Source organism: Anticarsia gemmatalis, chromosome Z, assembly GCF_050436995.1.
Source record: "Anticarsia gemmatalis isolate Benzon Research Colony breed Stoneville strain chromosome Z, ilAntGemm2 primary, whole genome shotgun sequence".
NCBI classification, from domain to species: domain Eukaryota; kingdom Metazoa; phylum Arthropoda; class Insecta; order Lepidoptera; family Erebidae; genus Anticarsia; species Anticarsia gemmatalis.
In genome coordinates this window covers 154,704-180,930 of record NC_134776.1, presented here as the reverse complement: position 1 = coordinate 180,930, position 26,227 = coordinate 154,704, and the positions used below count along the sequence as shown (strand labels likewise).

General features: G+C 36.7%; 1 protein-coding gene across 1 annotated transcript in view; it reads right to left on the bottom strand.

Annotated features, from left to right (window-relative positions):
* Window positions 1-26,227, bottom strand: part of LOC142986552 (nociceptin receptor-like) — a 46,675-nt gene that overhangs the window by 8,592 nt on the left and 11,856 nt on the right. Inside the window, exon 3 of the mRNA XM_076135067.1 lies at window positions 20,639-20,858. Within this exon, the coding sequence (XP_075991182.1) occupies window positions 20,639-20,858 (220 nt within the window). The remainder of the gene's footprint in view (window positions 1-20,638; window positions 20,859-26,227) is intronic.

The following is a 26,227-nucleotide window of genomic DNA, read 5'->3' as shown; positions in this document are numbered from 1 at the left end:
CATTGTTCTAACCAAAATTTTTGTTCCATTTACAATACTATATGAATGTCTCGTAAATCGATTGTCGATGGCTACGAATTGTCAAGCTTTTTGGTGAGTTCTGCGTTCAGTGCCGTATAACGTTAAATATTTAGTGAATCTATGAAAATCATTTTCCCTAAAATGCCAAAAATCCTAATCGCATAATTTTATAAAATGTATACAATAATGCGATTTGGCTTTTGGGCATTTAATGGAATCCTTTCCATAATCCTTAATGATTTACGTGGAAAATATATTTAGAAAATATTTCCCGTATCATGAAACATGGCTTAAATAAACGAATGATAGTTCATCCATACATCAAACTACTCAAAGCGACACGAAATGAATACGCAGAATATTCATATGAACATTAATATCGTGAATTATCATCGTTTGGCAAGTTAACAGAGTGATTTTAACGTAAACGCTTGTAACGTACTCAATTTATCAAATTATAATATGTGAGTGGAGGGCGGCCGCGAGCGGCGCGTGTAGCGGACGTGGCAGGGACGTGGCGGGGACGGGGCGAGCGCGGGGCGGTGACGGGACGTCTGGCGCACGACTCCGACGCGAGATATGCCCGCGAGCTAATGCCTGCCAGTGTTATGTTAATCCTGCACTCCGCAATCCCATATTGTTGTGCTACTGTTTATCCTGATTGGTTATCCTGGCTTAGTGTACTTGCGATTACAAAATATCTTATATATTCAGATCTTGACTATGTAGCCGCAATGGCCTAAAAAAAATACTATTTGTAGACGAACCACTTTACAAGAGAGTTCAAAAAGTAAGTTGGACACATTTTAAAAGACATTTAGTTTGCTCGTGTGACAATTGTATTGTACACAATCAATTGCTTCTTATAAACAATTTAAAAAAGTCGTTTGATGTTTATGAGCAATATATTTTTTTTATATTGATTTTTTCTTTTTCTTTTTGATCGTCGTTGTAACGCGACCAGTTTGCGCCACTCAGTCACCGGCACCACTTCATATTTACTTTACAGTTGATCGGTCAAACAGACTGTTTATTTTATTGAAATTAATATTACGAATATGTTACAAATACGGATCACTGGCAAGTGACATTTTGTTTAATTACAAATATGAACTGAGTAAATGAATTTATAATAAATCCCAAAAATGATTTTCAATATATAGCTCCGTGAATAATTTTTAAATAAAGGCATAATAAAAGCATGAAAACATCCAAATTATTTTATACCCTAAAGTTTTCTAAAAAAAGTTTAAGCAGAGTCTCTCCTCGCGCTCTGCATCGTTGGACGCTAGGCGTAAGCCCTTCCTCGCTGCGAAAGGTATCCCATGCCCGGTGGGGAGAACTTAATTAATTCTTTTGAATAGCTAGCACGTGTTTGTGCGTCGTTCATGCACATGCACATGGAATTTAATACCCTTCCGTTTGATAATCTCTACATATCTTAGATAAAAGCAAGGTTCGCCAAATTTAATAACTGCAATTATTTTGGGCGTCATTTCTGTTCCTGTTTGTTATGATGTACTAACGAAGTTGGTCAGTTATTCTAAGCTCACATGTCAGTAGCAAACATGATGGAACCCTATTACTACAATTAATTTGCAAGGCTATTAATAAGCAGAGCTTTGTAAACTGACACCACAGCAGACAGGAACTACATGTACCTTACATAGGTAAAAGGTACTACATACTGACTTGAGGCATTGTAGTATTTCGAAAGACCAGTATTGATAGTAAAATATTTTAATTGTCTTCAAGATGCTGATAGCGTAAATTTTCGGTTTATAAGTGTTGCTAATTACAAGAATATTATGTTTGAGACCATTTTTTTTTGTTTCTAGTTTGTTTTGTATAAACTGTTTTATGTCCAAAACTTAAATAACGAGGCCTGTAAAAAAATATTTCTTGAATATTGTAGATTTTTATCCAAATAACGTATAAGCAAGAGTACTATTCACTGAACTTACATTTCGGAACACAAGTAACCTATGTTCGATCTCAGATCCTCAAATCTGTCTCCCTCCTAACAATGGCTTTCAGCAATTGAGCCTTGTAAGTATATCAGACTTCTGTATGGTCTTATAACGACCCACCACACTGTCATTTTCAAACCACAATCTGGACTACATAAATTCGATTTGTTACGTAAACAATAGGCCACTATCACATAATTGATTATAAATTCGAGTACCAAGGACCTGGTCTCTACGCCGACGTATAGTTACAATTACACGATACAAGCCAATCAAGATGAGGCGGCCTGTTGTTGAGAGACAATGCCGGGCTAATTCGCTAGCGGCAGACAATGACATGCCATGTCACTCATACGTATCGATTATATACCATTTACATGTTAATGTAACAAGTTATTCTGCCATCAGGCCTTTGATGTAACGAAACTATGTAATAGTGTAATTGTAGCAGTGGTTTGAATTATTATTTATAAAAGCTAGGTACCTGAAGACGCTCTGAACTGAAAATGATCTTAAAGTGATGAGATATAGTAATCCTTCTTTTTGTTCACTCTTGTGTAGTGTTGTAGTCTAACTAGAATCAAATTGTTCAAGCGTTTACAAAATTGTCGAGGTCAAAGTCACCAAAACTGATGTAGAATTTGTTCTACCTATCATCAAGAATGCCGAATATTTTTTGCAACGATATTAAGTTTCAACGACCCATACGCGTAGTCTTTATAGAGTAAGTCAAGTAAAAAGCGAGTTGTCGAAAAGAGTGACTCAACGATGATCAAATTTTATCAAATTTTTAAGCCTTTGTTTCTCAAATGTGCTTACCGACAAAAATCAAAAGAAAGTGTGTTTAAAATGGATTGTAATTATTGAAGCTTCATCAACCGGAAATTATCTTTATGTAAAGTATCATTTGTTAATTACAACCGGGAAATTACTACGTCTTTATATTCGTGTCCGGCTCTGCCAAAATGAATTGAAAAATAATTGAAATTGTAATTAAGATATGTGTAATGTAGTTGCATCAGTTGCAGCAACAGTTTAATTTATTTGCGATAATTAACACGTTTGTGTTATAATTGAAGTGTCGGGGGAGCGTGACGCTTTGGCGCATTACCGGCGCATGCTTGGGGGCAGTGGTTACCATTGTCGGCTTAATAACCCGCTCGCCACGTGTGCCGGCTTCGAATCCCGCCCACTATTAATATTCGGTCAGTATTAATCGGTTCTGAGATTGGATATTAATTTGTCTTTGTGTACACAAATGCATCAAGATGTATGTACATTGTACATATGTAGGTATGTTGATCAACCGTCTGGTTACAGGGCCAGCTCTATTAACTTTGTAATCAGACGACCGTGTCGGAATATTCCCGAGATATGTATGTATTTGTATGTCTACTATGAAATTGGTGTATGTAGTTGTTGTATAAACTAGGTAGGTACATTGTTTTTAAACATGTGGCTTAATCCCTAAAAAGCTAACAATGTACCCCTCGTAATAAAAGCTGAGCCAATTATCGTGCACTTACAAAACTGTACACCGAAATAATACGTATTTGTAACCCTTGACTCCAACCATGGACCGTTAAGCTCATGCCTATTGTAAAAAATATAAACTTTATAAAACTTTTTAACGTTAATTATGTAATTACTTGAAGCAAGAAGCGGAAAATATAGACGGCCTTTTATATTGAACCTTTACACATTTCAATAACTTCAAGAAAAAATACTTGTTAAAGATTTTTCAAATTTTTAATGAGCACCGTAGCTCTATTGATTGACCAACAAAGGGTGGGAAGAACTCTGAATATAGAAAGAAATAAATCAGAAAAGTGTAGAGCACAAAATATCGTAGAAACAAAACGCACTATGTTCCTGCAGTTCAAAATCCGTCTCCGAGAATTATCTCAAGAACTCATTAATTAAAGTTTGAATACTTGATCCCGTCCGAATCTATTCATTCCAATTGTGAAATAGTAAAACCAATATTACTCTGAATCAAGTCAGAACATCTTGGAAGTAATGCACAAACTTTCTGAACAACCACTTCAAAGATCTTGACTATCTAAGACAGGCTATGTCGAATATCCTATCATTGATTTTCGTTATTTCAGCTTGATTCCTAAGTAAGGACAAGTATTATTTGGTAACATGTTCAATACCATGGCAGTAGGCTCGCTCCTACTACATAGAATTAGCATAATAAATAAAGAAACGCGGTTGTATTTCATATAGTACTGTCCACATAATGTATTGGGCGTGGTAGTACATATGTATATGTTTCTCTTTTTACAAAAAACAGCCTCGCCATTTTTAATCATTCGACATGTGAATCAAATCCATGATCTCCCCATATACTGGTAATCGAACACAACCCGCTTAATCACCGCACTATAGAAGGTATTCCGGTTACCAATTCATTAAGCTCTACAAACACAGTTGGAAGTGCAACACCGACGTCCGAAATTAAAATAAAAAACAGAGTGAAATATGACAAGGAAACGCTCACACGTCAGCGGAGTTAATGGAAAACTAGCTGTGGTTTTTGCAACCAATAATTACATCGCGAGTTACAAACACTGCGGCAGACAACATATTCAAACAACTTGCCCACGGCTTCGTCCGGGTTGAATAAATCCGGCGAAACACGTTTTCCATGTGTTAACCCATGTTGCTAACTATTTGTGTGTACATTTTCACCAAAGTTAAAAAAAAAATATCGTTTACTGAATTAATTACTCTTTTATATCTTTCCTTATAAACTTTCGTATTTAGGATATTTGTAAGGGTCAGTTCAATATATTGCAGACAGCCGATGTCTGCACAGACACGTTTTCATACGCGGCTGTTTCACTTGTGAGCTGTTGTACAAGATTGTCATTTTTATCATTGATCAGTGACGAATTTTTCACTAGTGTTCTATCAAATAGAAATCGGGAGTTTCATCTTTTTAAGTTTCCTAGTAAAGTTCCTACGGCACCTAATAGAGACGTTGATGACTTTCGTTTAATTTGTCGATGCCTGCCGGTTGTCTACAGTCAATAGTGGTAGGAAATCACCCCTCAGGTTATCAAACACAATTTGTGTATAGGTACTAGTAGTCAGTGGTCGATAGTGGCTAGTGGCCGGAAATCAACCCTCTCAAACACACCGCGCCTGTAGATACGAGCGGAGATTAAAGCCGAATGTATAACTTAGTACAACAATGTACAGAGCCTCCTGTTCGATTGCCTTTGAGAGAGGCCATACCGCGCCACTAATCATGTGATACACTCGCATTCACAATCAATATATACTGTCGTATAATCTTACGATGTGTACTTGTGCTTTTATTTTGATATTCTAGTTGGTAATAGGACCTTACACCCTAGTTGATAACTTTTCAATTTTGCGCAAATCTGATTTACATTTGAATATTTTTGGATAGGTGACCGAACGCGTATGCAAAAGTCACAGAAGCTGTTAGTGACTTTTATTTCCAACAGTCAGTTCTACTGTTTCAACCAAAACAATCTATATTTAGTTTCATTTATTTTAAAAATACGTTTACACGCTTACAGGTCAAAAGGCTCGCACATGCAAATATTTGCGAGCGGCCTGAAAGCCGATATACCTCTGTGCAGAATGAACTAGCGCCATTCAAATGAAAAACAACGCATCACAATCTGTTCAAAGCGCGCAACGAAACAACGCCTCCTTCACTAAACCAACAAGCTATTTTTAGTTTACAGTTCCACTTTACACAGTGTTGAAGCTCAGTCGCTGAGTTAAACTAGCTCGATGAAGGGCCGAGGATCACGTGACGTCACTACTTGGTACATTACTATTAAATAATGAAGTAAAGCCAGTAATCCCGGGACACGCGGACGGGTCGCGGCTCAACTCGCTTTTACGGACAAATTAATGAACTTACATTTTATTAGTGAGGAATAATTTATTCGGTATCAATCCGGGGGATTATCCCTCATTTATCCAGTTGGATCGTTTGACATATACGTACAAGTGTTATATCAGTTACAGTAATATATTTTTCTCTCTTGGTGTCATCAGCAGTTTACGATCAGTTTTGTCAGTTATCAAAACAGTGTGTCTGAGATATATGTAACTAAGTTTATGACGTAACACCGTGCCTCGCGTCAAACAGTGTTGTATAACCAAAACAAAATGATGATAGAAACGCAGTGAAAGAAAAGTTATTTGATTTGCGTACATCAATCACGGATAAAAACAATTAATCACCGGGACGGCAATGGCATCTTTGTACATTTCCTCAGTACTAAAGCAATTTGCTTGGCTTTATTTTATTTCTGTCGCGACCACTTCGTGTAAAGTTATAAGGAAGAGTGTACGGCGGTTGGCTAATCGCATTTGATTGTAGTCCGCGCGGTGTCACCCGCGTCACCGCGTCATCGCGTCACCGCCTCGCCGCGCGGGCAGCGGATGAAAATTTGTCGAATATTCCGTAAGCGGCGCGCCGGCGGCAAGTATTAGCGATTGGAAGAGGGCCGCGCTGTCGCCGCCGTCGGCTGAAACTACCTCACTAATGTGATTGTCTACGAATATGCCGACCAGATATTAATAGCCGGTGTTGCTTTTTATATTGCTTTTCATTCCTGATGGATTTTTAATCGCTTTATGAATAAGATTACTTACTTCCAAATATACTCCATTAATTCCCGTACTTGTTTCTTGTTTCATAGTAACAAAATTGTTCAAGACTACTAACAATAGCCATTTGGAAAACTGAATGCATTTTGTAAATATCGAGGGTAGCTCATCTCACTGTCAGTTTCGTAGTGCAGAGTTATCACATCGCTTTGTGCTCAGCTAACAACTATTCTCTCCTTCGACGTGAGCCCTGTTTCTCGCAAACAAAGAACGATAAAAGAATCAGGCACTGAACGTTCGTTTGAAATTCGTATAAATGCAATTAGCAACTTATTAATTTTGTTGCAGCGAACTAGATTTTCTCAGAACTGTGCTGCCAAATAAAAACTTCTCATTTGCATACATTTGTTGAGATTCTGAGTATACATTTCTCATTTTTCTTGTAGCACAAATGAATATGAATTACATTACATGAAAAATATAGTCAATTAAAAATTTGAAGAAATACTAGTTGAAAAATATTTTAGTAGTAGTTTATTGAAGGTAGACTTTTAAAATATCGTTTTTCAGTGTTCTGGTTTTTCAAATGTTGTCAACAAATTGTCGGTTAAACACCACATATGATTGGGTCTGGTGTAAAACTTGCATTGCACCTAACATTATAAACGCAACAGCCGTGTCTCGGTTCAAGATCGTCGGGATCGTCTCGTCGCAGACACTCTGCTGAACAACAGTTTATTACGGCGTGAAGCAAACAGCTTCAAGCAGTTAATACACATTTTTGCTTTGCTGCATTCATTGCGTTTTTATTGCGAGGCTCACGTTGAACACTAAGGTGGCGGTCCTCGCGCCCCTAATGAAATTGTTTGTACCTCAAGTGGGAGTTTATGCGACTGATAGAGTCAGGATTTATTCACCAGGTCTTGTTACACGTAGAGATTTTTTAAATTATTGTATGAGTGTACAGGCTGTTATTCCCAACATGTAGCTGTGTGACTCGTTCTTAACCGGAAACTCACAGAGACACGATGTAGGAGCAGACATTACTTGGCATTGTGTAATACTCTCTCGGAGGTGGATCCAACATTAGTTTGACCCTAACGAAACACTAGCTTGACGCTAAATATAGTTGACGTTGGTCTGACGAACAATAGTGAAAGGCTTTGAACTCCGAGCGTCACATCTCGAGGCCTCCGTATACGTGCGGACAAAGCGGTCCACGCCTGTGTCTTTACAAGCTACTGCACTACTGTGCGAATGTCACCTCACTTTGATTCACTATTTGAATTCAAACTAATTTGGATTCAGTTCCACAATTTGGTAAAGCGCTGTCAGAGCAGCGTCTGTGATAGAAATACACGGAATAGTCTCGTGTAATTAATCATGGACTGTGGATCATATCAATATCTGAAATTCGACTGGAATTTAATGACGCTGTTATTGGTACTGTCAAAGGCACTAAAGCACTGACATTTCCTTTGTAGTAAATCGAAATCGAATCGCTTATCTATTTTAGTCAAAGGGCAGCGATTTTGGTCGAAGTCACATTCCGGATTTTGCAACCTGCTGAAAACCATAGCTAGTCTGTAATATTTTTCCTCCGACGACAAGTGTTGGGGAAACTTTACGACAGTTTGACTGAGTTTTGTTAGTCGATCCACGCGTCAGTTATCGGTAACGACGCGGCACTTGTGGAGACAAAGAATCAAATCGTTGCGCGTCTCGACGCAAGTTTTATTTGTGTTCGAAAGTAAAAAAAAAATCCTATAGAGTACTGACTTCTAAGGACCGTCTTTTAAAAAAAATATCCGCCGGTAAACTGAATTCCTGAAACAACGTGTTTTTGCTTGTAAAATAAATACTGAAAGCATTCAAAGAAGCTTGTATTCTCAGAACAGTTGATCAGTGGCAAAGTATAAAGGTAGCGATACATTTAAGCTGCTCTTTGAGCTTTTGTCACAATATTCTGAAGAGCAATAAGGTATTGCAACGATGGAGAGCGCCTTTGACTAAGTGAAACTAACTAATGAGGCACTACGTGTCATTTGAAATTCGAATTCCTTACACGTGCCGGAGGCCGGTAACATTTCGATAGGAGAATTTTCAATAACCAATGTTCCTTATCTCATGTTTCTATGTTCAATGTGATTTCTAAATGGATCTCGCATTTACAATATTTAGGTAGAAGTATCAATAACTGTTTACTGAAAATAAATTACTAAGTTCCCAAGTTTTACCGACATTAAAATTTGTTTTCTTTCTAACCAACAAATTTATTTAATAGTTATATCGGTATATACTATAACATTTCTTATAATATCATGGAGATCTTTAGTGAATTTGTTTATTGCCAGACTTATTTATCAGTCATAGTAATTAATTGATGAACTGGTAACACATGCTTCTTAGAAAACAGCGGTGATTCTTTCACAAGAAAATGTTAGTTTGCTCAAGAGTCGGTTACTAGTGGTTGTTCTTGAAGTTATAATGTCACCACAACGACGACTCTCACAAGGTTCCGCACGTTAAGATTTTTCCGAACGTGTCATCGTTCAAATTTAATTTTTGATTTTTAATTGTAACTCGGTATCGATAGTCCGAACAATAATAATTTTATGTAAATATTTGTCATAATTTACATATTATTACTTTCACAATAAATATTATTATGAGCTCGCATATAATTATTTTTAATTTATGTCTCATAATTAATAAATATTTCGTTTCAAATGATTTATTGAAAAATGTATGTAAATCCGATATTTCTGAAAATTAATATAGTTTCATTGTTTATGGAAACAATAAATGAATATCATTAATATTCATTCATATTCTGTGGAACCCTTTCATGTTAAAATGCAGGAATTAAATGAGTACATTCCAGTGTAACATGAGCCGAATACAGCGGTGCATACCGCCCACAGTTGCGAGCGAAATGAGTTTATTACGAGTATGATACTCTTATTGAAATACCTGGCGTTTGTTCATCACTGCAATGTCTGCTGTAGGGAAATTAATATACGAGCAGTGTGGTGTCACGGTATGTGTCCTCGAAAAGCGCGCGTCGCAAGTGCGGTGCGAAGGCGGCGCGAATGCGGTGCGAGTGCGGCGCGAGTGCGGCGCGAGTGCGGCGCGAGTGAGGCGCGAGTGAGGCGCGAGTGAAATGCGCGAAGCAGCGAGATTTTATCAAAAACTGAATTTAACCTCTGTCGGCTAAACGACTAATAAATTAATCCGTCCGCGCTGGCGTCCATACGCTCGCGAGCGTGTGAATGACACGCTAAAACTACGCGCGCTAAGCCTTTGTAAAGCCTATTTCAAAGCGAGCCGCTTGTCGTAGCGTGATATTGCGTCAATCCAGGCAATCTATCCCGCGTATGAGCATTTGCCTGTTGAACATCGAACTGTATTGTGTCGACGGTTAGTTGTTATTCCAATTAGCTTTGTGCTGTCACCTGATTGGTCCCTCCTGGCCGGAACTTCAATTATAGGGATCAAAGCGATTTGCCGTTATTCGGGAACGTATAATTTTAATATAATGAGATGGCGAACGCTTTGTGTTCAGTTATGAACGATGGCTGGAAATCATCGCACATGTTTAACCAATCTCATTACCTTTGTAAAGCGTGAGTCGGTCAAAGGAACAGTTACTGTTTCAAATGGTAGCGAGTTGATTGCATTTCGAATGAGCTTATTGTCATGTTCTGAGTGCTCTTGCACATATTGTAGGTACGAGCGATCGTGCAATATTTGAACGTCGACTAGGCAACGCAATTATATTAATTACGCCACTGTTTATTATTTCCCAACTTCAGTAAGTATAAAATCACCAATACTCTTGTTAAATTGTTTTGGACGTTTTGAAATTCGACAATACGACTTAGTTAGTTTCAGCTTACGCCGTATATTAAGATCAGTGACAACGTCAAACTGTATCAGAGCTCGTGTAGAGGCAATAACCAAGTCTCTGAAACAATGCAGGGATTGGCTCGCCGGAGTAATCCTGTGCCGGGAGACAAAAGGCGGCTCGACTCCAATTAAGGCTTACTTCGGTCTTACACCTGCGCTGTCGGTGTTGACTAAACAATCTGATAGAAATGAAACACTTCACTCAGCTCCTACTACTTTCTTGCACTCAGTTTGGTAGACAGTCCACAGAGTCGTCGTCAGTTTCATTGTCTCTGAGCTTTTCTACTAGAGGCACCTAACTCAATTAATATTAAGTTTTACTAACGTTCGAGTCGATATTTTTCTAATTTGTTTAATTTGCCTTCGAATTTTGATATATTGATGTCTATTATTCCAAATGTGCCCTGTGATCTTGCAATTGTAGTGGTTGTAACAGTAAGAGACATTAATAAGACGGCTTTTTGGTCTTTTTTTACAATAAAGTCGAGTTCAAAGTTATAGTTAACAATATCTCATTAGATATAGGTTTAAACGAAGAAAGTATTAAAAAGGTAACTGTTGATGATGTTCATTATTTTGTTATGTTTAATTAACTGGTTCAAAGTTAGGCTTTTAACGAATCTTGCGGAAAAACTTCCACCGACAATGTTCTTAGTTGTTATTTTGTTTCTTTGAAACAGATTATAAGATATTTAACAACGTATTATATTTGGCTATCCTTTGATTAACTTAACTAGGTTTTATTATTCTGACTTTTTATATATTTTGATAAGTGAATGAAACAATTATGTGCTCAATAATCTAATGGTGGTATTTTTTTTGCCAGTTGTTGTAAACACGACTCCACCTCTAGCCATCTATTGACAGACCGCATCAAAGCCCGCTTCCTGCACGTGTGACCACCGCTGACGAGGCTTCAAACGAACCGTTTGTCGCACAGAGCACGGGGTTGCGTGCCGATGTACTGTATGACTGTATCGTGATCCATCGCGAGCCAATAGATGGTGTTAGCCACTGACTGCCCGATTGCGGTGATTTATAGTAAAAGTGAGCGTTTTGCCGCGCCGCGTCGCGTTTAGTGGCCCCGCCAGCCCCGCGCAAAGCACTGCATACCATTACCAAATTAATTAGCCCCAAGTACGAGTACACACAATAATGACGGACCCCGCCGACTGACAGACAGCTTAAAGTAGTTTTAATAAGCAACAACGTACATATATGATTTTTTCCAGAGGGTGTCACGGATGATGTTCGTATATTTCATTTAGTATTATAACTTCATATGATAAAGAATGCTAGTGTAATATGATACAATTTGTAAGTGATACGACGTATCGCAGTTATATTCCGTGATATAATCGTGTTCGATATAATATTCGTCGGCATTCGATCAATTCACAAACGCCGCTCACCTCCGGCTATGATATTCCAAGTATTTTATTTCAGGACATCAAAAATGTTGTAACCCGAGAGTTTGCGCGAAAAAAATTAAATAATGATAAGAATATTCGCTTTCGACGAAAATGAAATATCGGTTCCGCGAAAGCTTTTTCAAAACATGAATTTTACAGTATTTTAAATTTTTGTTTCTCCAAAACCTGTATTTGAGGATACGCCCTATTTGTCCGTCAGAGGGTTTTGAGTAAGGATATTTTTCGATAGAGAATATTTATTTTCTCGTTTTATTTAATTTCGTGGTATCCTTTGATACCCGCCAGTGTAGGCAAACATGTGGCCAACTGATGGCAAACAAAAACGAAATAGTTGAGCGTGAACGAGGAAGTCTGTTCAGTGATAGTTCCTACTAGTTTGTGGTAACTACGTACAAACGCGCTGAATTCTAAACATGAAACAAATTAAGCATCGATGTGCTTTTTAGACGCTGAACGGCAGCAAACCTTTCTTTTCGTTTGGTTTGTCTGGTATTACTCGAATCTTACAAACATTGGAATATTTTAGTATTACATGCGCTCTATACTTGCAAGTCCAAATTGTAATCACGAATGTGAGTGACCGGCGGTACAATAGTGTCGTCTGTGCCTCGACTGTTGACTGAACGAGTGGACGGCTATAATGTAGTTTTAAACAGATGCCATCAAAAACATTCTGTAAAAACCTCAAGTCTCGCCGTAAAAAGTTGTGAGATCTATATAATACCAAGTCGATTAATCTATTTAGTCTCTACTTAAAGGACCTTCTGTCTTAAGTTATTACGTATGTTATTATCATGCCAATTTCAAAAAAATACCTCTAAAACAAATAGACCGACCTGGCCATCGCATGATTTGATTATTAGTATGTATCACACTACACAGCACGACAAGAAGTTAATGCTCCTGAAATGTTAATAATGGCGAATTGTGTTTTCTTGCGATGACCAAGTCGATCTATTTGTTTTAAAGGTATTTTTTTTTAATTGGCATGATAATAACATACGTAATAACTTAAGACAGAAGGTCCTTTAAGTAGAGACTAAATAGATTAATCGACTTGGTATTATATAGATCTCACAACTTTTTACGGCGAGACTTGAGGTTTTTACAGAATGTTTTTGATGGCATCTCACTTCTTTTTGTAGAGCGAACATAAGTCAAATTTGTATGGAAAGACGTTTTTTTTTTCATAATTCAACATATTTTCTTATGGGAATGTTGTTCAGTTTCATGGGCTAAACACCCTTACCCACCCTTTACCCCCTCCCGTTATGCCTCATATAGTAGGTACCTATTTACACCTATTTATTTTATTTTCTACAGTAATAATAATTCATTAACTGCAAATGTAACCTTGTAATCTTATACATTTATATGGAATGACAAAGTTATTGTTGCAGTTGGTGTATTTAGAAAACTGGACCGAAATTAGAAAATATTAAATTTTTCCCATGATTAAGACACTAAACTCTATTTGTATTCTAAATTTTAAGCTTCTACGTCTGCTAGAAGTACCTTAGACTTTTGATGATCGGTGAGTCAGTGAGTCAGTGAATCAGTGAGTGACAAAATTCAAAATTTTAACAAGTTGTCATTCTTAAACTACTGGTTCAAATTGACTGAAATTTTAAATATACCGTGTTTATACAATGACTGATTAGTTGCTGAAAATCCAGGCTTCTTGTTTTATCCGCAACGAAATTATAGGGGTGTCAAAAATAGCCCGAATTGCTTCGAGAAAAGGATGTTACGGCCGTGCCGCTTTTTTTTTGCTCGACTTGCGGGGGCACTTCCGTGCCCCCAGATATGAGTGTAGATGCCACTTAATTGGCTGGTCGCGGGCCCGCGAGGGGTGAGGTCAGGGGGCCCGGGGAGGGGGTGTCGACTGGAACTAATAACGCGTTTGTGACGAGTGACGTCGATCTGTTTGACTCCACGCCGTCATGCCGTCATGTCATATGCGTACTTGAGTATCTGTTTGTAGCTTTTTCATTAAAATCTGGCTTTGACCACTGCGCCTGCGAGGGGTGCGTTTGTAAGTGCATGAAAGGGTTGTTCCCTTATTTCATTTAGGTGATCCCAACTACTGCAGTGTATTCCAAAGTTGATTAAAATTTCGTAATTTTCCACTGAAGAGATTTTATTGCTTTGTAGATGAGAACATCTATTTATTGCGAATTTGCATATTATATTAAAGTTTACTATCCCTGTTAAACTGATTTGTATATGTTTAAGCTGAACAACACTCATTGATTTTATAATGTAGTCAAAAATCGGTAGGCGTGTAGACAACGGCTACGATAGTCTACGCTCGTAGCCTTCGTAGCGCTCGTAGCACGCGCTGGTTATCGGCCGACGCACGACTTATCTCTTTAGATAATCAAGTTATTATGAATGTCGTCAAGTACGAATATAAAAGGTCTTTGGCCTTATTTATGTCGCTACGACAATTTTAGCATATACCGACAGTAGCAAAGTAAAAGCCAAAAGATATACCTATGTCAGTAAATTAGCATTTTTTTTAAGTTCCGATAGTTCATCTTATTGCGACTTTTATTTTATAGACTACAATTAAATAGAAATAACGAACTCGAACGAAATTTAAGAACTTTAAGCAAACCAACGACTACGAGTAGTACCTAAAATAGATCTATAGTGTCCTATAATGTCGTAAATATTTTCAGTTTCTATTGAAAACCGAAACCAATCCATCGGATCAAAGTTAGTATCTTAAGTACGGCGCTGTTGCTGTAAACAAAGGAAACACGTCCGTGCAATATTCCACCAAAACCAGGTTATTGAAAATTCAGGAGCTTTCTCTATTTAAAGTTTCAGAGTGGAAACATCTAAGAGCCTTATGCCGTGGCCCCGTACATTTAAGCCTGCGAGTGCTAACAAGGTGCGCGGCCAAATCTGGGCTTAACACACGCCGCGGCGCACTAAATGTTCGGTGAGGTAAGTAATCCTTCGAGCGGTCAGTCAATAGATGGGTGGTCGACGTGTCGCGTTAAAACTGGAGATTTTCATACTTCGGTGTGGGGTTGGTTTATTTATTAAGTATTTGAGCTGAGCATTCATAAGTAGCTTGAACAATTTTGATACTAGATAGATTGCTAATTAATCTTTTTTTTTATTCTCAGTCTGTCTGAAGACATTCTCTCGAAGCCGTAGATTTTTTCTTGATAGCTAAATACACAAAAATATAAAATTGATATAAATGAGTGGTGGTCTGTTTCATTAAGTCTTGAAGTCTCCATTCAGGTTAAGTAAAGTGAAACAAAAGTAATGTAAAGTGAAGAAAAGTTCTCAGCAGTATCTCAAGGTTTAATAATGCGTCCGTTGAATGATAATTATAGAAACATGTAGTGTATTAATTACAAGCTATGTTTAGTTTGATTATTTCGTACATACGATAGTTTGGAATAATTTCAAATCCGTACAGGGAAATATCATCAATGCGTTAGGTGTGAGCGAGTCGAGTCCCGCCCTCCAAGCAAATTATACGCTGCGTTTATACACTCCTGTCACATATACAGTCGAGCTTTTATTTCGGGAACATATCGTAACACAGGTACTTCGGTATCACAGGTACTTCGGCAATACAGGTAGTTAGGCAGTACAGGTACGTTCCTCGATTTATTTCGAGAGTTTCGAGTGTAGCGCTCGCGGATTAATTGCAGCCAGCCTCGACCGGCTTCGCGATTTTTAACAGAATATTGAACACCGCGTCTATTCCACGGCTATTCGATACCGAATAATTAATGTTGCTACAACAGAATGTTCTCTATTTCGGATTCGGGGAAGTCGAAACGGATAAGTTAATTGACTACCCTTGGTTATGAATGTTTTCAATTCTATGAACTGCCAATATTTTTACGGTATTTTAAATAATATAATATTTTTTTAAATCAGTTACGTAATTTTATAAAACAAATAGAAGTAGTTTAATAACGGAAAGGTCCAAGTGTTGAAAGTATTACGTCATACTTGATACAATTGGAAGAGTATTAAAATTGTTGTTCTCTTGTTTTTCTTCAGTCACCGCGAAGTAGGCGATACTATAATTATTATAAACGGCGTGAACCTTCGTAAGTACGTCTAATAATAGCTGCCAGCAATAGAGCGGTACAACAATCCGGGCTATTTCTAACTTAATACTTTATACTGAACAACTCTACCGCTGATTTGTAAAACTAATGAAGAAGTAGATCAAAAGGAATAGAGCTTAGAGCCAAGTAAAACGTAAGATATTACTTATATTATTCCTTGCCTTCAATTTAAATGGTGTCATTTTTATGTAAGTAGACACTTTTGACTTGTTATAAGATCTATTCTTAAAAACATTATTGTGAAACTCTAGCTTGCGCGATTTTGATCAAAATTTTACTCATAGAGAGTCCAAAATTAGAAGCCAAGGCCAGTTACTATTTTGCAAATATCCACTTTCAGTAAATAAGTACGCGAGTGGAACCGTGCGGATTAAGGTAGTCTCAGACTAAAATAAAATTGCGAGAAGATACATTCGGGAGAGCTGTCCTCGTACACGGTATTCTCACGCTCGCTCGCAGTTACACCGGAGTGAACAGTGAACACATTTTTTTATTTTTGCTTCATACGTTTGTTTCCCCCCGAAGGCACAGGCGAGGAGCACTTTTTCTCTGTGACATTTTTTGTGAGGATGCAGGCACCCAGTTTCTGGACACGGTTTTAAACTCACCATTTTTTCTGAGCAAATCTTGTGTGACAGTCGTCGTGATTAATTTTCATTTTACTTTTTCGACAATGATTATGCATCATGTAGGAAAAGTTGACGACAAAGGTGCGTACTGACAAAGAGCTGCTTACAGACAAAAATTGCTATTTCGTTTCGCCTTTCGCTTCATATTTAGGATAACATTTTTCAGTTACATTAATGAAGTCTTGTTAAAATCGGAATACACAGTATATGATTTTCCTTCGTATATTGCATCCTACCTAGTGTTTATGTATATTGCTCAAGACATACTTATACAGTGCGTATTCTCGATACTAATGTAATACATGTATGAGCAGTAAACCGCGGTCAATCCACAAAGCGATTACGCGATAATCACACAAAGTTTGATTGAAATTACTGCCGGCCGCTAACAGCTTCCAGGGAAACGTTATCAGGTATCTTATAATAAGCGAGTACCGCCTGCGATTGTACCTACTTATTGTACTAAGCATACTCAGATTATCCCACTAATCATATTATAGATGCTAAATTAACAAGTTCTCAGAACTTGTGTTAGTACATTTCCGCTAGTACTACCCAACTAGCACACAAGCTGCTTATACAGTCGTTATACAGCCTGTTAGTTGCATAAGAGTCGTTCAAATGCTGTACAATTCTCTATAAGTTGTATACTAGCTATTTAAAAAACCCTTTAACAGCTAGGCGGGACAGTAGCCGTTTAGTAGGAAACTAATGACTTATAGTGATATATGAGCATGTAATTGCATCGCTAGACAGCCTAGGGAAGTATAACTGAGTTAATGGAATCTTCTATAACACCGTTAACTGTATAAGGGGACTTTAGGAGATAAAGGAGTTTAAACGGAGTTATGCGTTGCGCTTATAGCGCTCAAGAGCGTAAATAAGCTTTTTGTAATGCCTTAGGTTCTATAACAGATTTTTTTAGGGCTAGTGTATTACTCATCTATAAAAGAGTTGCGTAGGTCTTTAATAGCGCCTTGAGCGTTATATCAGATATTTATATGGCTTCTGTACGGCAAATAGATGTATAAGGTATCATTCGAAACATTTTTGCAGCCATGGGGATTACAGAATTATGTTAAGCACCTAAAGCGCTATAACCGAGTAATATACCTTTATACTAAAGCTTAAAATTATTATCATAATATATTTACATAGGTGCAGTGGTGGTTCAGTCTGACAACCTTTTTTAAAGAATAAATAAAATAAAATAAAATAAAATAAAATAAAATAAAATAAAATAAAAAAAAATAAAAAAAAATAAAATAAAATAAAATAAAATAAAATAAAATAAAATAAAATAAAATAAAATAAAATAAAATAAAATAAAATAAAATAAAATAAAATAAAATAAAATAAAATAAAATAAAATAAAATAAAATAAAATAAAATAAAATAAAATAAAATAAAATAAAATAAAATAAAATAAAATAAAATAAAATAAAATAAAATAAAATAAAATAAAATAAAATAAAATAAAATAAAATAAAATAAAATAAAATAAAATAAAATAAAATAAAATAAAATAAAATAAAATAAAATAAAATAAAATAAAATAAAATAAAATAAAATAAAATAAAATAAAATAAAATAAAATAAAATAAAATAAAATAAAATAAAATAAAATAAAATAAAATAAAATAAAATAAAATAAAATAAAATAAAATAAAAATATTAAACGACTGACCCCTAAAAGTACGAGTAAAATGCTGGTCTACAACAGCAAACACTAGAGCCTTTGTACAGCTTAAGCCGCTAGAGCAGATGTAACTAACTCTGAGAGGTGCTTGATCGAGACGCCATTACAGCATTTGGGAAACATATTTTTTGAGGTTATTACGATCTTTTGAAGATCATATAAATCTATAGCCTGGTAACGTTAACATAATTAAAATCATTTTTTATTACCTATAACCCTAATTAAACTATCTGTAACCCTCAAAGTCTTATTTATGTTCAAAATACAATTTCCAAATCCACATATCTATATAATTTTTGCATTTAAAACTGAATATTTTGAGGGCGCATGAAAATATTGACGATAATATACATATATATTGACAGCAAACTGGAACTCGCACCTTCATATCACGTACACAAAGAAATAAAAGCGATAGACTACTTGTTATTTTCATAATCCAATCCGTAAAAATAAAATGTCTCCTCATTTGTCACTGATGATTCATTTTAATACAATATATTTAGTTTACACCATAATAAACCGACCATATTACTAATTTAGAGCGTTAGCATTTATAACCGTTACACAGTAGTGTAACGGTTATAAATGCTACAACAGCTGTACAACAGCTCTCTGTACAACAGCTGGTAAGCGCCACGAAGTTGCGAAAAAGCTCTTGTAGCGCGATTATACCACCTTCATCTTATTTTAGCGCTCCTGTATTACTACTATACTACGTACTATTATAATTACTATTTACGACCACTGTAGATCCAATGTCGAGCTATAAGCTGGACAGTATGGGCCTATTTGACGCTACAAGAGATCTGTAGCCGCTTATAGAACCACTATACTTCTTACTAAGGAGCCTAAGGCGTTATAAAAATCCTTTAACCGGCCATTGTGCAGCTTGTTATAGCGCTTGTGTGCTAGTTGGGTAGTAGTCTACCGGTACAAAGACGGTATCAAATTCCTTTACAAATTGGCTACGGGTCAGAGCATGAGAGACTGCACCCAAGGGTCGCGTTGGCCAAGAAAAGATAAGAAATATTCAGTTTGAATCACCTGAAATGCTGTCTTTAAGATCACTCGAACATTGTGTCGTTCATAAATTGGTTGCGCATAAAATACATTTAACGCATACTATCAATGTAAAGGCAAGTCGATGTTGAAACATGCATCCGTTTTACATGTTTATTATTATATAACATTATTACTTGCTATGAGACTTTTCCTCAAAAGCCTAAACTTGCTAAGTGCGTAATATAAACAAGATCTACTTAAGTTCATCGAGGAATTAATAAATTAGGAGCCTTTATACGTTCCACAGCCGGAGCTTTTACAAATATAAATTCAATATCGGTTTTCTTTCATCAATGTTGTACTAAATTTTACTTAGAACCGGCTGTTTTCAGATATTTAGAAATAAAGTATTTCATAAATTAGTAACTACTTAATGAATTCTCAGAGGATTAGTCATGTTTTAACTCAGAAACCAAATATAAATACTTCAACGTTTTAATGTTGTTATTGTATGAACTTCAATGAGAAGAAAGACCCTTAAGATATTCTTTGGAATCAAAATATCAGAAAGAAAAGTTTTTTAACTGCTAGACAATTAAAACTGGCAAAGACTAATATAATCTCGTGACTCATCATTATTGTTATGGCTTTATCCACATTAACTAGAGTCTTCTACTCATTTCTATCATTCGTCAACTGAATGTTATACACTTCTATGTCCATTTCCTCTGTCACGCTATCCACATAACTTCTATTCGTCTTCCCCTACTCACATAACTGTTCACATTCGTACCCATCACTCCTGTTGTGACGTGATCTTCTTCTGTTCCCATAACAAAGCCATCACACCGTTCAACCATGAGAGTGCCATACTCAGCAAATATCAGTAGTACAATTCCCGTAATCTCTTAGTATCCTATAGTAATAATAGTAGTATTTAGTATCCTCATTAAATTATTTTCTTTCATTGGTTTTTTACAGCGTAACACTCAAACCTATAGACGTTCAAAAATATTTGTATATTTGACCCTTAAGTTCACGGAACAGTCCTCAAAATTTTTAAAACCAAACAGTAAGCCAGAAACTATTTCATACATCATCCATTCAGCAGTCTATTCTTCACTTTTCGAGCAATCCGAATTTTAGTTCGTTACTAAGATGGCTGAGAACGTTTTGAGAGCAGACAGATTACCAAACCCTGTTATTACTGAGAACTTCACCTTTAAAATAAATACATAAAAACGACACTTACACTTACTGGAAATGCTACTAACTCGTGCGGGGCGGCAGGAGGCGCGGCGCACGGCGGCGGCGCGGCGCGCGCGCGCCCGCAGCCCGGGCAGCGCCTGGCACAGCGCGCGCCGGAAGTTCTGCCCGCTCAGGCAGTACAGGATGAAGTTGATGCCGTAGTTGGTGTTGAAGAACAGCCCCGCCAGCTGCTGCAGCGCCGTCCAGCGCCCGTTCGACTCGTCCATGTTCTGCCACAACGAGAAAACTTATCTTACTTATATCATTAATAGGATATTGTTGCTCATACTTCGTAGTCTAAGTCTAATTTTATCATAGCCAAAACTATTAACGATCAATGCTACAACCTTATACGTATTTTTTTAAATAATACGGTTTGTTACCTCCGTATAATGTACTTTAGTAAGTAAAATCTGGAAATGCCCCCAAAATGTTAGTCGAAAGACGGTACGTTAGACAAATCATTCGTTAGCTCGAAAGTCTACGGTTCGACTAAGATATCCAAACGGTTTGACTTGATAACGCTCAGCGTATTTAAGAGTAATATAGATGTAAGAATAAAATATTGATCTAAAATCGTGTGTAATGTTAAGTATGAAAATGGTTTTAAAAAATTTACACTTTCGTTTTTATTATTGTCGGTGACAAGGCTTGATCATAAAATCAATTCACGAATGACTAAACCATTGCGAAACATAGTGTTTTTTTTAGCCGTATCTATTCCACTGCCGGGCAAAGGTCTCCTCCCAAGGAAACGGGAATGAGGGAGGGGGTTTTGATTCCACCACGCAGGCATAGTGCGTGGGCATAGAAGGCTTCATCAAAGTGTAAATTTTAAAAAATATTATTTTATACGCACGCAACGTGGGAATTGAACCCGAAATATCATAATCGGTAGACAGACCGCGTATTGAAATTACGCAAGCAAGCAAGGCCGAGGCAGCGAGAGCAGTGGCGCGGCGGTCCCTAGCTCTACAGTACTATGTAGGCAGTTATTGCTACTGTTTCCTCTCTAACTGCTAGAAATAGACGCTCAGCCGAAATATATTTTTGTTTTGTTTTTGTTCGGTTCTTCTCTATAAACTTTGAAAAAATTGGCTCCGTTCCGTAATAAATATTTGTGTAACCTACTCATAGTTTAGAGTATAGGCAAGCGCATTTCAAAAATGTTCTCTTATTATAAAGTTGTATGGCAAAATCAATAACACTATTAGAATTTATTTACAGAAAACCTCATAAAGTGTTTCGGCAAAATCAGCTTTTATCTTGTACGTAGTTGCGCACAGCACAGACAAATACTTGCATTTGATTTTGGAAAACATTATTCTAGAAGATTGTTAAGTACTAAAGTCAATAAATCCAAAGTGTTACAAAAAGAATACTCTATAAATTGCCCAAAATCATGCAATAGAGAGTAAATATTTTTTATATGAATCTGCTTACTCACATAAAGTTACCAAGCAGATAGAGCTACTTTCGCATTTTCAATATTAAGTGTATATATAGGTACAAACGCATAGCACATTATCCACATCTCGCAAGACAGGCTCAGCATCGCTTTTACCGATCCGCTGTAGAAAAGGTTGCATGAAATACACCTTCGTTTTGCCATTAACAATAATAATACCTAGGACGTTACAAAGTGGTTTCAAATTTAGCACTTTGCCGAACACGGGGATCCAACCCGAGACTTCGTGATCAACGAATATAAAAACTAGCTATACCACAAAGGCAATAAACCGAATTTGGGGAAAAATCGGTTCCAAAGAATTCGGACTTCAAAGGCTCTTTGTGAATGCGATGGAGTAATTAAAGGTCGAAGGTACCGCACACGAGGTACTCGCTTCACCAAATATGAAGTACCTCGCCACCAATTAGTACTAGCTATCAATGTATGCTCTTTTGAAGAACATGTCATGACTAAAGGCAAAGCAGATAAAAATAATAGAATATGGACTAAAGGATATCACCGAAAAGCTTTTTAAGGATTTAAAGTCCATATTATTTTATGGCCATCCATTTTCTTATACCTGCATGTATTGCTTACTTAATAATATTTACAATAAGCATCTTTAATAATCCTATATCAGCATTCATTCGCATTTTGTAAAAGTATTAATATATGTGTATTTGTTACTCTCTTCGTGTATTTTAACGTACCTTCCATTTTCTGCATATTAGTTAACCGTATTCAGTAAAAAGCCTTCAAAGCGAATGACTTGTTTAAACATTGCGTGCTCTCGTCTCTAGGAGAGCGGCCTCACAGACAGAAAGAGGCTAAAAAATATAACTAAATCAATTTACCTTCAGGAAACGTGACAATATCAATTTGGTGCACATTTTTCCTACGGCTGCCTACAAACACATCCCGACAGTGGTGTTACTTATAGTATCATTCGAGACGGATGGTTTGAAAACAGGCAAAATAGTTTCAAAGCTGCGTAATGTGCCCGAAACGTTAGAACTTTCAATCTCTTGAATTGCTAAGCTTGATAACATGTTCAAAAACTGAATAGCTTTTATATAGTTCGACCATATATAAAGTAGTCAATAATTACGCGTTTGTCCGAAATAAAGTAGCTGTAGCAAAGAGGCTACCGTCCGCTACATAAGTTACTTCCACCACGCATTCTGCAGACCGGGCTTCTACCAAATGGTTTGGTCTGTATCATACCATTACGTTATAGTATTAAAACAAAATCGTGATTTATAAAAACTATTGTACCGCGCACCACCGAAATAAATCCGTAGCATGATACCTTTCATTGCCATCGCATTGTTCTATTCCGGTAAAAACATTTATACCTCGGATATTTATATTTCCAATGTAAAATAATACTTCCGTAATAAAACCGACTGGTCGTTTTTATAGATGTATGCCAAATACGCGGGTGTACGATCAGACGATGAATATCACACACAATGATGGGTGACCGGTCATTCAGTCATTGTGATTCGACATCATTGTTTCCCGGATCATCCCTCCGACTACTCTGACTCCGACGACATATTTCAATAGTAAAATCGTGACAAACGATAATTCCGCGTATTTTTGAAACGACCAACCGTGGAAACCACGAGCCCGAGAGTATTGTGTTAATAAAATATATATTATAAATTTTCTTAATATTTTCTGTAATGTTGCAAATTTTGTGTGGAAACTTATAACGTTGCGATAATATACCCTGCACATAATAATACTTTATACCCGTATACATATGTATATGTCACTGAATAATCTTAGACGGAAAATCACGGAGAATTTGGAATATATTTCTCATAAACTAATATCTGTACAGTCGTTGTTACGTTACAGAAAACGTATATGACTACGTGATACATATATAATGTATACGTCGTTCTTCGTTATTATGGAGATATGAAGAGATTACGAGATGATTCTTATTGCGACATACTCGTCGTGCCTACTTACTGTGCTTCTTCTTCATAATACAATATTTCCCTAAGACGTAGGAGTAGCAAGTCATTATAAAGCTATTTTTAAGAATATTTCTAAGGCTTTAGTACTCTTATGTAGAAGTAGTATTTTCACACTCGTTTGATAGTGTAGTAGTGCAGTGTCACGAATATCTGTTCCCTGGTTGACGTTCTAATCCATACTGCCCCGAGCACCGGCCACCGGCGAGGATAATGATTTTTATTTAGAACTGGAGTGAATAATTGGATACAGAGGTATCGGAGGAGAGGGACCTCGGATAATCTAATGTTCGTCACTGTCGGATACTACGACCTACAGTTCAACGGATTTTATTTAGGATTTAAGGAAATGTATTTTTCACAGATTCGTATATTTATACCTCTATGATATAAGCGGGCGCTCACTACTGCTATCACTAATGTTTCAACATTTTGTAATAAACATTGTATAATCTCTTGATCTAAAGTCTGTGAAAGCTCAGAATTGTCGAGGTACGAGTGTGAAGAACACATGTAATCCGGACGCTCGCCTGAGCCGCCGGTCCACGACGACGGTTAACAGAAGGAGACAGGAGGAGGGGCGCATGTGAAAATGTTTATCAAAGCTCACCGCGCTTAAGAGGATTTACAAGTATAAGTCCGGCAATGAAACGCTAGATTAGGAAACCTATTCATCGAATACGCAGCACTGCTTTGCTAAGTCTCGCTTTATATTTGCGTCCGAATGTAAGGGCACGGATGACGTACGAAATAGCCCCTATCAGTGTCACAGTTGCAACCTGAATACTAAATGAAGCGTGGGTTTGAATTTTATTACTAAATTCTATGGTGTATATTTTGGGAAATTTCATTGTTTATGCGTGTGATGTTGAAGAGACAATGCGAGCCTGATTTCTGTTACAGTGGAATGTAAGAGAGCACTCATGAATGATCGTCACGTATGTTATTGTGATTGCGGTCTATTCAGTCCGGCCGCGTCGCCGCCGCTCCGCTGCTATTTTAACACTAGTTTTTCGTGATTTATTATAAAGTTTATATTCATTTATGCCGTATAGTCCGATGTATGTCACAGATGTGACCTTATTCCTAATATCACTTCCACGATTTTTTTTGCATGAATTTAGGTTTTCCGTATAAAAACTACGAAGTCACGACCCAATGCCAGAGCGTGAGCCGACAATAGATAGTGACATAAGGGGGGTGGCATAAATTGTATTCTGATGGATCCAAAGGTGCGCATGGACTAGGGGCAGGATTTTATGATCAAAGCTGTAATTACAGAGCATGTTTTAAAATAAGTTCAAATGTATGTGTTATGACGCTGGAACTCATTGCGATTTTGCAGGCCCTATCCTATACAATGGAGAATAATTATAAAAAGATAGTAATATTTACTGATAGCAAGAGTGCATTACAACACGTGGCTCGATGCGCCTCTGGTTACAGAGGTGCATCGATAGCTTACGACATCTTAAATATTATTTTACATTTATCAAAAATAGAACAGAGATAAAGCTACAATGGGTTCCAGCGCATATAGGTTTAAAAGGGAATGAGGAAGCGGACCGTCTGTCGAAATTGGCTGCGAAGGAAGGAGTTGAGCTTAGTTTTTTGCCAGACTATGTAGAATATGTATCTAAATTTAAAAAGAAGTGCTTTAATAATTGGCAAGAGAGTTTCAACATAACGTCTAAAGAAAAAGGAATATGGTATAAAACCATTCAAAGTGAACTTCCTCGTATACCCTGGTTTGACAATAGTAAATTAAGTAGAAACTTTGTTAAGTTATTATTAAGAATGCGTTCCGGACACTATCCATCAGCAAAATTTGCTTTCTTAATGAAAAAAGTAAACTCACCTAATTGTAATACTTGCAATGTGATATAAGATGTACAGCATTTGCTAATGGATTGTGTTAGGAATCAAAATCAAAGGGAAGTTTTAGTTAACGAATTTAAATTAAATGTATTAGAGGTGGGGTTAGTACAAACAATTTTAGCACAACCAAATTCAAACGTAGCGAAGAGATTATGTCAGTTAGTTTACTTCCTTGATTAAGATTTCCTTTTAAGATAATTAAGACTGTTCTCCTGGTATTGTATGTAGTTAGCATAAGGCATGATGGGGTTGACGTATCCAAATTGATAAAAAACCCCAAATT